The sequence below is a fragment of the Oncorhynchus gorbuscha genome, linkage group LG15 (genome assembly GCF_021184085.1).
Source record: "Oncorhynchus gorbuscha isolate QuinsamMale2020 ecotype Even-year linkage group LG15, OgorEven_v1.0, whole genome shotgun sequence".
Taxonomy (NCBI): Eukaryota; Metazoa; Chordata; class Actinopteri; order Salmoniformes; family Salmonidae; genus Oncorhynchus; species Oncorhynchus gorbuscha.
Window position 1 is genome coordinate 41,128,175 of NC_060187.1, and position 16,807 is coordinate 41,144,981.

The 16,807-nt window shown below is 42.6% G+C and overlaps 2 protein-coding genes across 5 annotated transcripts in view; one reads left to right on the forward strand and one right to left on the reverse strand.

Moving 5' to 3' along the window:
- Positions 1-86: 86 nt before the first annotated feature.
- On the forward strand, positions 87-3,960 carry LOC123997138 (40S ribosomal protein S27-like). Its single transcript, XM_046301223.1, has 4 exons — positions 87-248; positions 1,077-1,185; positions 3,358-3,468; positions 3,604-3,960. The coding sequence occupies exons 1-4, from the start codon at positions 243-245 to the stop codon at positions 3,630-3,632; spliced, it is 255 nt and encodes an 84-aa protein (XP_046157179.1). The 5' UTR covers positions 87-242; the 3' UTR covers positions 3,633-3,960.
- Positions 3,961-16,807, reverse strand: part of LOC123997136 (tropomyosin alpha-4 chain) — a 24,747-nt gene continuing 11,900 nt past the window's right edge. For 2 of the 4 annotated variants that reach the window (XM_046301218.1, XM_046301221.1), the window contains 7 exons: positions 9,572-9,705; positions 9,033-9,150; positions 8,794-8,864; positions 8,426-8,501; positions 7,669-7,731; positions 7,487-7,556; positions 3,961-5,321 (listed from right to left, as the gene is read on the reverse strand). In XM_046301218.1, the coding sequence (XP_046157174.1) occupies positions 5,239-5,321; positions 7,487-7,556; positions 7,669-7,731; positions 8,426-8,501; positions 8,794-8,864; positions 9,033-9,150; positions 9,572-9,705 (615 nt within the window). In that variant the 3' untranslated portion in view covers positions 3,961-5,238. Of the gene's footprint in view, positions 5,322-5,937; positions 6,199-7,486; positions 7,557-7,668; positions 7,732-8,425; positions 8,502-8,793; positions 8,865-9,032; positions 9,151-9,571; positions 9,706-16,807 lie in introns of those variants that run through there. The other 2 variants (XM_046301217.1, XM_046301220.1) reach the window with 1 other exon arrangement.

Consider the following 16,807-nt stretch of genomic DNA (forward strand, 5'->3'; position numbering starts at 1 on the left):
CCGGAAGCGCGACTTCCCCACTGTCAATCAAAATAGAAAAGGCAGCTGATTGTGCGTTTGCAGTCAATGTCCCACCCATTAAGATGTGATCCCACCCATTATATGATCTCACCCTTTATACAGTTTTACAACTTCTCAGTTTCACATTCACGACAACAATATCAGTGTACAGTCTGAAAGCCGTGAGATAATCTTGTTATCAAAGTACAGTGCCAGTGAAATAACAATAACCAAGAGAAGCAATGTCGGTAAGTGTTTTTTCTTTGCTCATGTGAGAAGTAGCCACATATACCTGTTATCGTGTTTACACCATTGGAATAGCCAGTCAAATACTGTAGGCCTAATTCTTTATTGTAGGCCTTGCTTTCATTGGTGTAAAGTACTTTAGTAAAAATATATACCAAAAAGTACTCGTTACATTTCGAATGCTCAGACAGGACAGCAATATGGTCCAATTCACGCACCTATCAATATAATGTTTTGTCATCCCTTCTGCCTCTTATCTGGTGGACTCACTAAACACATACTGTTTGTAAATTTTGTCTTGTGTTGGAGTGTTACTGTCTGTCCGTAAGTAAAAAAAATCGTGCTGTTTGCTTAATATAAGGAATTTGATGTATAGAATTGTACTTTTATTCAAGTATGACGATTGATTACTTTTTCACCACATGTCATAAACAAATTAAATAGTGGACCTTGTCCCGGGAATGGGATACATGTCTGGGCATGCCTCAAAAATAGCTCTGCTGAAGTTTTTGTATGAGACATGAGAGGGCGCCCTTGACTTATTTACATAAAAACCATACAGTTATATAATATATGCCATTTAGCAGACGCTTTTATCCAAAGCGACTTACAGTCATGTGTGCATACATTCTATGTATGGGTGGTCCCGGGGATCGAACCCACTACCCTGGCGTTACAAGTGCCATGCTCTACCAACTGAGCTACAGAAGGACCACCTCAAATGTTATTATAACCAACGATTTCCCTTCTAATCTGTGTTTATATCTTTCTATGGATCTTAAATGTATAAACTGTACAGTCATATATTTACACATTAATCCGTATTGCAGCTCGCTAAGGACCTAATGCACCCTACTTTGGTGGCTGAGAGGCAAAGACACAAGAAGAAGAGGTTGGTTCAGAGTCCCAACTCCTACTTCATGGATGTAAAATGCCCAGGTGAGTATTAAGGATGTACAACTTCCCAAGTTTGCGATTTACCATTAGGGCTGGGAATTGCCAGGGACCTCACAATATGATATTATCACAATACATATGTGCCGATATGATATGCATTGTAATTCTCACGATTCTGTATATGCATTGCACTTCCATACTGATATTTTATTGCAATTTGATGGTCCAAATTTTGCTCACTATATATCTGCTGCAGAGAGACCATGAGAAAATGATTTTTGATTAGTCATGGAAATAAATGTGTTGGAAACATGTTTTTATTTTTTTAAACCTTTATTTAACCAGGCAAGTCAGTTAAGAACACATTCTTATTTTCAATGATGGCCTGGGAACAGTGGGTTAACTGCCTGTTCGGGGGTTTGAACTCGCAACCTTCCGGTTACTAGTCCAACGCTCTAACCACTAGGCTACGCTGCCGCCCCAGCGTGTTGTCTCACTATAGAAAGAAGACTGGGAACGAGCTATTGGATGAACAATACTGGAGTTTTAGTACAGAAAATGAAAAAGCACAACGCTTGCTCACCATAGCCTATGTGCGCCTTGAGCCTTTACCTTTTCAATGAGGATCTAATTGTTTGATTGTACCTCGACTCATTGGTTGAGGGCCTGACACTTCTTTCCATTACCAACATTTATTCACAGACACTGTAGTAAACTAGAGAGGAGAGGTAGGCCATTGAACTTGGAAGCAGTGAATTCTGAGTGTGAATGATGCCCCAAAAGGTTGCTTTTAATACAGTAGGTAGGCCCAGGCTAATGCATACAAAGCAAAAAGACAATAGTTTCCAAATAATATGCGCGACCAAAAGAAAACCATTTTCATCCCAAAATTGTCTGTCTGACTGGCCGCTCCTGCCCACAGCATGGAAAATTACGATGCACCACAATGATCTCTGTCAGGACGCGCAGCCCTCTACATGGAGTCAAAGTATGGATACTGTATGTCTTGCAAAATAATATAATGATATGTAACTATTTCCCCACCATCACTATTTACCATACTCCATTGATAAACTATGTGTATGTATGTACAGGGCGGCGGGCTGCCTAGTGGTTAGAGCGTTGGGCCAGTAACCGAAAGGTTGCTAGATAAAATCCCCGAGCTGATATGATAAAAATCTGTCGTTCTGCCCCTGTACAAGGAAGTTGACCAACTGTTCCTAGGCCATCATTGTAAATAAGAATTTGTTCTTAACTGACTTGCATGGTTAAATAAAAATAAAATAAATGAAAATGATGTTCACATTATTATTCTAATAACATTATTATCTAAAATAATTATAATTTACAACAAATAAATGAAGCATGAAAATAAAGCATTTACAAAGGCTTATTAAAGGGATATATTGGGATTTTGGCAATGAGGCCCTTTAGCTACTTCCCCAGAGTCAGATTAACTTGTGGATACCATTTTTATGTATCTTTTTGTGTTGCGCAAAAAAGACAAAATCTACAGGAACAGCTAGCATGCCAGTCATTGCGCTAACGCTTGTTAGCAATTGCACTAACACTAGTTAGCAGCTTCCTTCAAACTACGCAGGTACATAAAAATGTTATCCATGAGCTCATCTGACTCTGGGGTGGATAAAGGGTGTCATTGCCAAAATCCCGAACTATCACTTTCATGAAAACATATGAATGTTTTCATTTTCAGCAGCATACCACTGCTGGCATGCTTCTGAAGTTAAGCAGGGGTGGTCTTGGTCAGTCCCTGGATGGGAGACCAGATGCTCCTAGAAGTGGTGTTGGAGGGCCAGTAGGAGGCACTCGTTCCTCTGATCTAAAAAGAAAATCCCAATGCCCCAGGGAAGTGATTGGGGACACTGCCCTGTGTAGGGTGCTGTCTTTCAGATGGGATGTTAAACAGGTGTCCTGACTCTCTGAGGTCATTAAAGATCCCATGGCACTTAATTGTAAGAGTAGGGGTGTTAACACCGGTGTCCTGGCTAAAATGTCTAATCTGGCCCTCAAACCATTCACGATCACCTAATAATCCCCAGTTTACAATTGGCTCATTCTTCCCCCTGTAACTATTCTCCAGGTTGTTGCTGTAAATGAGAATGTGTTCTAAATCAACTTACCTGGTAAAATAACAGATAAATAAAACATATATAAGGGAACAGAAAAACATCTTTGTTTCCACATTTATTCCAGGCTGCTACAGGATCACCACAGTGTTCAGTCATGCCCAGAGAGTGGTGCCCTGTGGCGGCTGCTCCTTCGTCCTGTGCCAGCCCAGAGGGGGTAAATGTCGCCTCACTGAGGGTAAGACGTTGTACAATCACATTGCTCAAGAGCCTGAACTTATACAGTAGCAATGACGCACACTATATCAGTTTAGAGCTCTATTGAATGTCTACTGATTATGAACTTCAACTCCTCTTTCTCGCCTCTGTCCAGGCTGCTCGTTCAGAAGAAAGCAACACTGAGGGAGGTTACAGTTGTGAGCTTTCAACTCTGATAGTCGTGGAAGGTGGACCATGAATGATTCTGACTGTTCAGTCTTAATTTTAGCTTACATTATGTTGATTGGAATGGGTATATTTAGCTGAGCTGATTGACAGTGTTTTGATCTTATTGTGATGTATTTCACACAAAATACAAGCAGATTAATGTTCGGCTACAATATTATGTCTTCTTTTCATATTGAATAGGAATAATATGATATAATATAAGTTGAAATAGTCTCCCTCTGTATGTGTATGAAATGTATATTTTTCTTAGTAAATCATCAAATAAATAATCGCTTAAACCAGGTTACTTTGTTTTGTAAAAATTTATTAGATTGAAAGAGGGAAAGGTGAATGAAACATTTCAACACAGACTCAAGTCAAATGAGCTTTTTTCACGGGCCAAGAATGAGAAGCCATGATCACCTTCACAGACAACAATAAAAAACATTTGAGGGTTCATCTTCTCTGGTATGTGTATTCTTTGGTTTCGAGAGTTCCCCTGCCGGAAAGTGGTGAAAAACTGGAGCAATACATCTTCTCAATAACTAACATTATTCTACTATATACAATAAGTATCCATGTTGTATTACCTTGATTGAGGCTCCAGTGGTGCTTATTTGGCATAACGTTTACTGCATATGCTACCACCACATTTAATACCAGGAATGTGATTTTACATCCAATGCTCAGGCAGTCAAATGTAGAGCTGGGATAGTGGAAAGGAGGTGCTATAAAGCTGCATGTCAGCATATGGTGGCACTTTAAAACCATACAGATTATAGGTTAAGTCAGAGGATGGGATGCAGTTCTTTAAAGGATTTGCATGAGGCTCTTTTCACATCAAAAGCATTTTGAGTTTGGCTTTGGCAAACCCTCCACCTGACTGTCGGTCATAGTATTTTACCACCACAAGTAGCACCACAGACATGTTCACCACACTTTCCTTGAGTCATCCTTTAGTCTCAACGACCATGTTAACACACGCAAGCACACCAAAGGTAGGATATTGGCTCATTCTGAAAAGGCACAGTCCAACCTGTGAATATGGTCACACACATTGTGAATGCATAAAACATGACCATGTCGATGGGTGCATGGACAGTAAAGCTGATTCCTGTAAACTGTTCACATAAGACCCCGAGGTGGAGCTCATGAATCATACGTAAAATGAAGACCATGTCACAAGACCTATTTCAAAAACATGCTCTTGGAGTGCACACTTCAGATATTAATTGTCATATTTCTATTCTTTACTAATTGGCCTGAATATAAGACTGTTTGTAAATATGGTCATAATCCATTGTATTTTAATGCTGGTCTATAATCTCAAAGTTCCATGAAACAAAATGCTGTAAACATAAGAATCGGGATTCGAGGAAGCTGGTGATTTGGAATGCATTTCTCTTAAAGAGAGAGAGAGAGAAAGTTGTGACTTAAAAAGAGAAGAGAAAATTAAGGGTACAAGTATTTAAGTTAATCCCCTTTCCCTGGGAATAAGACTTTACAGCTGGAAATGTGGAACGAAATTGAATATTTATGGAATGTTGCAAGACTTTTATCCTTTCCATCTTCTTCATCATGTTTATAAGCTGTTGAGCTCTTGCAGTGTTTGGTCCAGGACTTGATGCATCCCCAAGTTCTCTTCTTTGGCACCTGCTAATTTTTCTGGAAAACAAAAAAGAATGACATATTGAAGAATAATTGAGTGAAACCACACAGGACAGGAGCATCATAAAGTTGATTCATATGCATTCATTCTCCTTAGGTTTGATAAACAATAGTCTACACTGACGCCAAAGCAATTCTTATACCGTATGTCCCAACAGCTGTTTAACATAACTGCTGTGGTCATGTTAAGTTGTTCCATATGCAAACCCCAACCACATTAAAGAACCCTACCCCAAAACAAAAGGCAGATTTGCATGCATAAAATGGATGATGGCGAAGTCTGTCTCTATTCAGCAACTATGTACAGTGACAGTCTATTGAAAGCAATTTGTTGAACTGAACTTAAAAGACAAAGCCACTGGACATTTCCGATCTTATGAGCTGTAAGCAAAATGCACACTTTTTAAAACACGTTGCTGTGAACACACTTCAAATACTTAAACTGCAACCACAACCAGGAGTGTGTTAGTCAAGAGATACACAGTTGTGTGACATTTATGCAAAAGAGGTGAGGGACACTCAACGTGAATGCATACGTCACTCCATAAATTCTCACCTTCTTAAAACAGCTGTTTTGAAACATTGAAACATTGAATTCAAGAATAAAGGCTGGTTTAGACGTAGGAAAGATTAGGCTTTTAATGAGTTTCATTTGCACAGTGAGATGGACAGAAGGCACAGAGAACGGCCTGTGTTTCTGGAAGCGAACCCTGGGACACAGTAGGCCTACAGTGGGAAGGGTGAGAGGACAGACACCCTAGAGGCAGCATGAGACAGACAGGAAGAGACATCTACAAGGAGGTCATGTCATTGAGGGCATGGTCCAGCTCCTCGCTGATTGCCTTGTACTTCAGCTTCTGAGCGTACAGTTCATCTGGAGGTCAAAGCGCAGCAGGAAGTAGTGCAGGTAAGGCCCAAGGGAAGCAGCAGTAGCAGAGAGAGAGAGGTGGAGGACAGGGAATGAGAAAAGAAATAGCAGCAAAAAGAGAGGGAAGAGAAATAGAGGACAGGTCACTGGTTGCAGAAGAGAAAATTCATACAGTATAAACATTTAACAACAGAAGATGCCAGAACGATAAGAGATGTTTGTCTACCTGAGCATGTAAAAATAAAAATGTTGTTGCAAATCTTTTTTTATGGGCAGGAGGTGACTACCTTATGCAATTAAGCCCATTTAAAGGTTTTCATCAAAGTACTTCATACCGGTAAACCCATTCCATGTGGCTTTAGGGCCAAATATGCTGATCTAAAAGGAATTTGAGCATACTTTGTCCTTTGTGCAGACAGCAGACACAAAAAGTGGTTCTCTTTGGAAGCCGGCGTTTTGCCGGTTAGTAGAGAAGTGGCCTACATATTTCTTTACACTTGAGACCACAGCAGTGTGTTTTATTAGCTTGTCGGAGAAGTTTCCATACGTTTGGCAGGTTACCATTTCTTCCAGAGAAATATTTCCAGCTAGTTGAAACACAAAACCCTAGCTGGGACCGTGTCAACGTGAAACGTTATCACAAAATGGAAATGTGTATATTAAGATGATGTTTCTTTGCTCACGGAGAGGATTAAATAACCACACCTCTTGACCTAGGAAACTACATCCATCGAGGATTCCTGAACAAGCTTTGATATCTTTAGTAATGTAATAAATTGGAACGTCTCCCTGGGAGAAATGTATATGGTAAACTATGGTAAACTGTGGCCTCTCTTGCCTGATATACTACTGTATGGATGAAATTAATGACATTTTATTTTTGTGTCAAATCGCCAATTGGCAACCCATCCCTTATGTGATCAATTGACACAAACAAACATTACAATAATTCACTGTGGTAATTCAGTGATAATTCTTCTTCCGGGGTTCTCTGCAGTTTGCATTGCATAAAGAGTGAAAAATTAAAGGTACAAATCTATCATAATATTAAAAACGTTTATCCAAACAATAATTATAATCCCTGTATGTTATTCTTGTTAGAGATACCCAGGTTTACAGGTCTGGGTTTCTACTAAAGACAATGATAAAATGGTTCTTTCCAAATATAGTTTAATATCATGCCATGAAATATGTCTAACTTACAGTAAGTTGCTCTGCAATAAGATAAGTTGTCTTTCTATTCTATATTGCCATAGAGCAGTTTGCAACAGTTTCTTAAACAAAGCACTCATACCTTCCAGGTCGTCGATGGACTTTTCGAGTTTGGCCACAGTCCTCTCTGCAAACTCTGCACGAGTCTCGGCCTGGGGGACACAGAGGAAGTGGGAGGGCGTCAGAACAAGACGCCATCTTTGACATGGAGCAAATTGGTTTACTACTGTATGAATTAAGAATCAGATGCCAGCAGTTCCTTACCTCCTTCAGCTTGTCACTAAGAACCTTGATCTCCTCCTCATACTTGTCCTCTTTTTCTGAGTACTGTCAAAATACAAGTCTGTTACAGACAAGCTCTGAACTCTTGAACATGCCTGAACTCCCAAGACAGATGCAGACATATTAGCATGAAAGTGCACAGAGAATGATGGTCTTGCAGGACTGTGTGTCAACCATGCTTAGTTGTAACACAACTCTTCAGGTGTGATCAAACTGGCTATGTGTTGGTATAAGGAACACATTGTGCTGCGATGCCAAAGAGAAGGACATTGATTTAATCAGCACAGGGCAACTGCTTAAGTGGCTAAGGTGGAATCATGTGGCGTGACTGGCACTAGAGCGGCTGGGTCGGAACGCAGAGACAAATCTGTGCTGGTTTAGGACTATTACGCCGTCATGCGTCATCAACATTATCATAAAGAAATCAACGTCTAGTTTGTCCGGTTGATAACAGGGTCTTTGCTCTGACGTCTGTGAAGGTAAAAGTGTGGCAGGCAGTGATTATACTCTCAACTACTCTGCTTTCACATCAGCCTTGTCGAGTCAACTCCTGATAGATACAAAGGCTCGGGACAGCCCTTAAGTGGGTGAACTAACCCTGAACACGCAGATATCCAGAATAAGTTCAAATCATGTATTTTCTGAATTGTGACTGGTGATCTACACCGCACTTAACCAACGTTCACTTATCAGTAGTTGACTGCATTGACTTGTATGATGTCATAGTATGCACACTGACCTTCTCAGACGAGGCTTCTAGGGACTTGAGGTTGTTGGTCACATTTTTCAACTCCTCCTCCAGGTCACTGCATTTACTACAGGGGGAGAAAGGAAGAAAAGTATTTTGCTTTGACATCGTAATAGCTGGCCTGGAAAAAACTTCAAGTTACTGATGTCCATTTTAGCTTATGGCAGAAAATCCCCGTTTTTAACTAGACACTGTTTTTTAAATGTTAATTTTAAAAAAGTGTTATGAAACTCCTTACAAACCGTAGTCTTTAACTCATCTATTTCTAAATAGGAGGATAAGAGACCCCATCACAGAGGTCCTAACCCCCAATTCCCCTTTGTCATTCCAGCGTAATAGGCGGACTGTGCTGCACTTACAGTTCTGAGACCTCTGCCCTCTCCTCAGCTCTCTCCAGCTCTCCCTCCAAGATCACCAGCTTACGGGCCACCTAAGGTAGACAGAGCCAACTGTATGAGTGAACAGTAAGAGCAAAAGGAATATGAAAAGGAAGAGGGATGAATGGGAGAAGAGTATGAAAACACTACGGATGGGTGAACAGACGGTTGGTGTAGAACTGCAGACAGGACAATCTCTATGGGACTATATGAAATCTCACCTCCTCGTATTTACGGTCGGCCTCCTCAGCGATGTGCTTGGCCTCCTTCAGCTGCATCTCCTGGATCTCCATCTTCTCCTCGTCCTTAGAGGCTCTGTTCTCTATCACCTTCATTCCTCTGATTGGACAGGACACACAGCGATGTCAGCAACACCCAAGACACACTCAATTTCAACTGTCATTTAGATAGCTCATCCAACACGGAGGCACATTGAATCGTTTTACACAATCAAAGATGGCTGTCTGGGAAATAGCGCGCTTTCACTACGCTATTGGAGGGGCTTGTCATTTGCTAGCAAAGCACATAGCAACATATATGCACACATGACTGTAAGTCACTTTGGATAAAAGCGTCTGCTAAATGGCATATATATATATATATATATATATATATATATATATAAAGAACCTTCAAAGGAAGCTGCATGTGCCTGGTACTATCCAACAGGCCTCAAATTAGCAGGAAAATAGGGCATATAAATATGCTGTCAAATGAAAGATTAGAAATCCATCAGGTTCTGTGGCTGGCTGGTGCTGACCTCTCACTCTCATCTGCGGCCTTCTCTGCCTCCTCCAGTTTCTGCAGCGCGGTAGACAGCCTCTCCTGGGCCCGGTCCAACTCCTCCTCCACTAGCTGGATCCTGCGGTTCAGACCCGCCACATCACCCTCCGCCTGGGAGAAGAGAGGGGGAAGAGGGGTCGAAGGTTAGGCAGATATCAGGGTCACACTCGCATCGTAACGCTGTTGTACTAAATTGGATGCTCTTCACTCGATAAACAATCCACGTTGTAGAAAGCAAACAGAAAAGCAAACATTTATTTAGTCCATAAGCATATCCACCTCCCAGCGAACTGACTCCAGACCAGTGCAATGGAAGTTCTCCAGCAAACTCCGACTCACTCAGGCCCTACTACTACTTATCCCACAGTTCAGTACAGCACCCGCAGGCCTGCCTCTGGCTGACCATGACCAGACCCATTTTACATAACCTGCAGTTACTCTCCTCCTAATTACAAGGCGTGTTGACAAAGGGAGCTGCCCTCCACTGCCCTCTATCACTTGGTCCTATCTCCAGCCAGTCAGTCTTTCAGTCAGGTAGTTACCATGGGTGTGAGGACTGAACATGAGGCCTGCCTGCTGGAGATGCTGTCTCAGAGGCCAGTAAAACACACGTTAGGGCTAGGGCCTGGAATAAAAGGGCCACAGAGAGGGATGTTTCCAGTTGGAGAGGGAGCTAACAGAGCACAGGGGAAAAGGGTAATTAGGAGCTATTTGTGCAGAGTGCCATTCCATTCCATTTTCTCATGGGCTGGATATTCCAACTCTGCTCTGGGCTGACTGTGGGAGAGAGACATGGCTTCCCGCTCTGCTCAGGGCTGACTGTGGGAGAGAGACATGGCTTCCTGCTCTGCTCTGGGCTGACTGTGGGAGAGAGACATGGCTTCCTGCTCTGCTCAGGGCTGACTGTGGGAGAGAGACATGGCTTCCTGCTCTGCTCAGGGCTGACTGTGGGAGAGAGACATGGCTTCCTGCTCTGCTCAGGGCTGACTGTGGGAGAGAGACATGGCTTCCTGCTCTGCTCTGGGCTGACTGTGGGAGAGAGACATGGCTTCCTGCTCTGCTGGGCTGACTGGGCTGACTTCCTGCTCTGCTCAGGGCTGACTGTGGGAGAGACATGGCTTCCTGCTCTGCTCAGGGCTGACTGTGGGAGAGGGACATGGCTTCCTGCTCTGCTCTGGGCTGACTGTGGGAGAGGGACATGGCTTCCTGCTCTGCTCTGCTCTGACTGTGGGAGAGAGACATGGCTTCCTGCTCTGCTCTGGGCTGACTGTGGGAGAGGGACATGGCTTCCTGCTCTGCTCTGGGCTGACTGTGGGAGGGACATGGCTTCCTGCTCTGCTCTGGGCTGACTGTGGGAGAGGGACATGGCTTCCTGCTCTGCTCTGACTGTGGGAGAGGGACATGGCTTCCTGCTCTGCTCAGGGACGGTGGTTAGTCAGCACTCTCCATTCTATGCCTCCCTTTTATTTCTCTTGATCTCTCCCTCTCTTTCAGGCCTGACTGACACCCCACCCATCCTCCCTCTCTCTCTCTCTCTCTCTCTCTGTCTTTCCCTAGTTACGACAGAAGCCTGCAAAGAGACAGTGGAGGAGGGCAGGAAATGTCTGTTAAATGAAGGTTGATGGAACAACAACCAGCCAGCTAAAAACCAATTGAATCCATTGAATCCAATGACCGATTTTCCAGAAAGTGAATACTGTTGCATAAATTGACCACAAAATGAATCATTGTGGATAATGTATTGTTCCCTGACTTCTTTATGGGATTTTATGGATATCAGATCAACTGTCAGACAGTTTGAAAGAAAATACAAACCATAGACATTACTTCACCCAGGAAATAACAATCTGGAGAATTCCTCCATAAACAAACATTCTATTCATGAGCGCAGGTCAGTTAGGTATGCAGGTCGGTATGCGGCTGTAAAACAGGTCCAGATACAGACAGGCAGGCAGTTAGCAACAGAGCTAGCTTCCAGAACAGTTTAACGGCTGTAGTCAAAATATCAGCAGCATAGAAACATGACTACCAGGGGATTTACCACATAAAAAAATGTGCAATAGTGTTGAGGTACTAGTTTGGAATGGCGATCGAACATCAGACTTTCAAGTTTTTACGTTTTTAATGTCACGTGCACAAGTACAGTGAAATGTCTTCGATTAAGATGTAGGGAAATCTCCCTCAGACAGAACTCTGTGGGTTTTAAAACATGCTTATCCACCTAGGCAGTATGTCCCTTCATGCTGCCAAAGGTAATTCATTCAGCCATGTGGAGGGAACCAGGCATTCTTCTGTGAGATGCATGATGATGGTAGATACTGGCATTCAACAACTGAAGTCTCTCAGGGTTGGATGGGAGAGGCATTTCGTTGTTGTTAGTTCAGCTACACAGTCACTTATCTATGGCCCAGGCCCATGTCCTTATGGATTGTCGCTAATGAATACTCTGTGGAGACTTGAAAAGTACCACAAAGAAAAGTATGCAACACATTACCAATAAGCTGACATAACAGCTTACAGGCTCACCATATACAGTACATGAGTACATTCCTGTTACACATTAAACGTTTTAGACTAAATGTAATGACCCTTTTTGAGGGAAAGGAAGTGGAATAAGTTTCAAGGGGGTAAAAGGTAGAAAAGGAACAGGAAGCCAACCCTCTCCTTCCTCCTTCCCCTCTTTCTTTCTCTGTCAGTTCAGGGTCAGAGGAGAGTTCGCTCTCCCTCTTTCTCTCTTTCCCTAGCCATGCCCCTTCCTTAGTCACCCAGCATTCTCCAGCTGCCTGCACGCCTTATATGGTAAAACATACTCACAAGAATGTTTGTGGTGCAGTGCCAGGAAGATGTTTGAGAGCAATCACACACACACACACACAGACCTGCACGCGCGCACACACACACATACACACACTGTCTTACATGCACACTTGTGCGCACACAATCACACAAGGACAGACACAGAAAACAATGCTTAAATTAAACCATCTGAGATTCAGGAAAAGGAAAGATACCAAGCTACAAGGACGTGCTCTGTTTGTTCTTCCTCATATAAACTAAGCCGATTCAATTATTATTATAATTTTAACCAGGCAAGTCAGTCAAAAACAAATTCTTATTCACAATGACGGCCTAGGAACAGTGGGTTAACCGCCATATTCAGGGGGTAGAACGACATATTTGTATCTTGCCAGCTCGGGGATTTGATCTAGCAACTTTCCGGTTACTAGTCCAACGCTCTAACCACTAAGCTACCTGCCGCCCCCTATTACGAATGACGATAGGAAATGTCTGGTGAGAAACTAAACAGACTACATTAATGACATGTCTAATATTACGTCATGATGACACTTAATATAGCTATCAACAATAACGTGTTCAGAATGAAAAGTCTCTCAGTAGCTATGGCTAGGGCCAGGAGTGTCTCCTGGTCAGGAAAAACGTGCAACCTCAGTTAACGTTACAGTCTATAACTAGGAACGGGAGGTTTTTATCTGATCCCATGGCTAGATCAGGAAAAACTGAAAGCCCAAGTTATTTGGTCAGGAAAGACTCCTTGCAGGTCGGTAGCAACAACATATCTGCCGTACCAGCTGAATGTGTTATGTTATATGGAGGCTGTTTGAAGCTTGGCAGCTGATGACACAACGACACCCTACTGACACTAATTACACACTGACACAGCATCCTCAATGAGCGCCCGCAGCTCACTAGAATAAGCTTGATGTTGTTAGCCCAGCATCTGGAGTGCTGAATCGCTGAATCACTCCCTTTGTCCCCCGCTCTGCACACAGTGGTATCTCCCTCTCTTTGGCCACACGACTGGCTTTCTTTATGCTGCCAATATAACTTCCAAGATACTTTATATCAACACCAGAGCCTTTTCAATTGCCACAATTATGTCAATTCCGAGCAATAGACGACAGGGATTGGCTATATAATTTCGCACTTTCTTTTTGCCAAAGCGACTTATACAGTGCTTAAATACATTTTCGCATTGATGGCCCCAGCGGAACCCAAGACCCTGGCGTCTCTAGCGTCACGCTCTTACCACCCGCTGTGGCTCATGGAACCGGGCGGGCCCGAACCAGCACACCACACATTTTTATTTGTGGAGGCAAAGGACCATACTTTATGAAAAGAGCAGACGCTCTGTGCTATTCAACCAGGACCAAGACGACTACTACTACTACCATATTCATACTTATGCCGGAGTTTTCAAACTAAACCATCTTTGCTTAAGAGTTCTTTCCATACATACAAGTGATGAGTGGAGTTGGGTATGCCTGGTACCCACCAGAGGCATGCATTTATTCATCTAAATACATGGCTCTGGTACGCGCTTGTCCCTCTTGTCAAAGCGGCTAGTGCCTTGGTCCGTGCTATCCAGAATCCTTTGGACTTCCCGACTCTGACCTATTGAAGATGAAATGTAAAATGGTTCTGTAAGGGTTAAAAGGTCCCGATCAGTCATTCTGATTCCGTGTAAAATATCCTTTTGGGTGATTAAAATATCACCTAGAATATTTTTTTGTGGGGGGGTTGAAATGCTCAAATTTTGAGAAAAATTAATTTTTCTCATGGCTATTTTTTTTTAAAGAGCCTGATTTGGAGGGCTTATAATCATGAGCTCGCCTTGACTGACAGCTATTTGAAACGCCCATGTCAAGAAACTTGGATGCAGTGAACAGTGTTGCACTAAAATCATCTCAAGCAAATTTGGTGAAACACAAAGCAACTGAAACAACATTGAAATTTGGCGTATTTCTTGTGATGCGGTTCACAGCAGCACTGATGGATGTGTTGACATGACAACTGCATCAGAGTTTTGAACAACCCTCCTCCCTTTTGTTCCATGGTGGCTGAAGACCTAGCTAGCCATTAAGTAGCTAACACCAGACACATGAAATGGGAAACATATAAGTATCTTTGCCATAGATGAATAGTGTAAACTTCTAATTATATTTCCTGACAGCCTACAGTCAAATTTTGGCAGCAGGTGAGTAGCTACTTCGCCATATTAACCACGCCCTTCTACAAAACACACCTTCTCCAATGTTTTTTTATTTTTTTATATATATATATTTTTTTACCTTTATTTTACTAGGCAAGTCAGTTAAGAACAAATTCTTATTTTCAATGACGGCCTAGGAACAGTGGGTTAACTGCCTGTTCAGGGGCAGAACGACAGATTTGTACCTTGTCAGCTCGGGGATTCGAACTTGCAACCTTTCGCTTACTGGTCCAACGCTATAACCACTAGGCTACCCTATGTTACCATTGGTGTATTAAAATAAGAGTAACCCCCATCCCCTTAATAATCCTGAATCCTGAATCCAAGTGTTTGACATGGGGGAAGGGACCAGTATCTTTATGATCAACCCTTACCATTGTAGAAGCACCAGTACTTTGTTATACTTTGGTCATCATACTTTGAACTGGTTTCATCCAAATATCATCCAATTTCATGAAGGGAAAAAATGATTTTGACTATACATGACCGTTAAGGTTAGGGTTAGGTAAGGGTTACGGTTAACGTAAGGGTATGGGTTAAAGTTAGGGTTTATAGTAGGGATGTCCCAAGGATACCGGATTGCACTAACTCTAGTGCATTCACACACGCGCTCACGCACGCACGCACACACACACACAGAGGATGACAGCCAATGGTGACCATAGCAATGGAGTAAACAAACATTTTCGAAGTGTGAAAAGTGAATTGCTATAGCACCATAAACATGCTTCAAAAAGTATTTACAGGCAACCAAATTTATTACCCAAAATGTTTTAGAAACTAATGTTTTTTATTGTGATGGACTCTGCAAACATGTGATGTGACAGTTGTGACTGACTCTGTAAACCTAGTTATAATCCAGCTAGCTAGAGCTAGAGTGGAAATCTAGCTGATCAGTAGCTGCATGTACGTGCTGACGTATAACCACGCAGGCTAGGTTGTGTTGCTGAACAAACGTCACGAACGCGGTGGAATGCGAATGCGCCTCCAACCAAAAACAATGTGTTGTGGATGGGGTCAGCCCCACGGCCGACCCCACCCCGCTCTATGTGCCGCAGCGAGGGGTACTTGAACTGAGCCACAAAGGACCGAGGAGGTGAGACATGCCATTCATTCTACATTCCTGTTGTTGCACTCATCCTGTTGAGTCATAGGCATTGAGAGGGAAGGAGGGCTACAGCACAAGGAAGTGAGGCATCAGGAATGTAATAATTGCTTAATTTGAGGATGGTGGAGTAATGAAGAGCATAAGGCTTGGGTTTCTATGGAAGTGTTCCAGGCAGGCACTATGTTATATGCTGATCCAGTCCTGGTGAGATCCCATCTGTTAGCAGAGACTTGACATGCAAAGACAGCCTCATATAAGCAGGCATGTCAGGAGGAGAATGAGATATGTAAAGAGAGGCTATTAAACATCAGGCACATGCTTCTAATGCAGCTCCTCACGCCTGTTCAATGCAAATAGGATGCTGAATCAATAGAGTGGACGACTCCATCCTATTTCAGCCACATTCAGACCCTGCTCCATTCTCCATCCAGACTTAAGCCAGCTTTATAGTGGAGACTGCTCACTGCTCGCTGATTCGTATATGAGTTTTAGAACATGGGTAAAACCAAAGGCCCGAGCTTCAGTAGGGTCCACAGTAGTGTGGGTATGCATGCAAATAAGGATACAAGAGCTCAATTGGGTCTTAAATCTTTGAGCCTTGCTGACAGCAGAGACCAGAGAGTTAAGTGCCATCAGGTCAAGTAAACATTCCGCTAGTAAAACTAATTACTGGTCTATATATCATGGTGACCCCCTCCCACAACTCTAAAGCAGTGGACAAGCTTAGGCCTGTCACTACGCATGGCAGCCAGTGGGACCCCTGGTCAACACTGTAAGTAAGTATAAGACAACATCCACTCCAGCGATGTAGTGGTAAAATATCAACTCCAGTGGGTGATCGAGATAAGACGAAAAACCACCGATATAAACCAAAGCATATTACATTTTTAGAACTGTATTGTTTGATTGAATTTTCATGCATGTCTATAGGGGAAGCCTAATGTCATTTTCAGTGGTAAAAATTCCACATGATGCACATAAAGATAATCCCTCCCAAAATAGTCAATTTGGACACTAGAAAAGTAAAGAAAAAATAGGATGCAGAGATGTTTATATTGAAATGTGGTGTTTAAAAAAAATCATGTTCATGTTAT

What these genes read in the sequence shown, in the direction of transcription:
- LOC123997138 (XM_046301223.1), top strand. An exon ending in CATGGATGTAAAATGCCCAG is followed by an intron (nt 1,186 to 3,357) that starts GTGAGTATTAAG and finishes CATTTATTCCAG; the next exon opens with GCTGCTACAGGATCACCACA. An exon ending in TAAATGTCGCCTCACTGAGG is followed by an intron (nt 3,469 to 3,603) that starts GTAAGACGTTGT and finishes GCCTCTGTCCAG; the next exon opens with GCTGCTCGTTCAGAAGAAAG.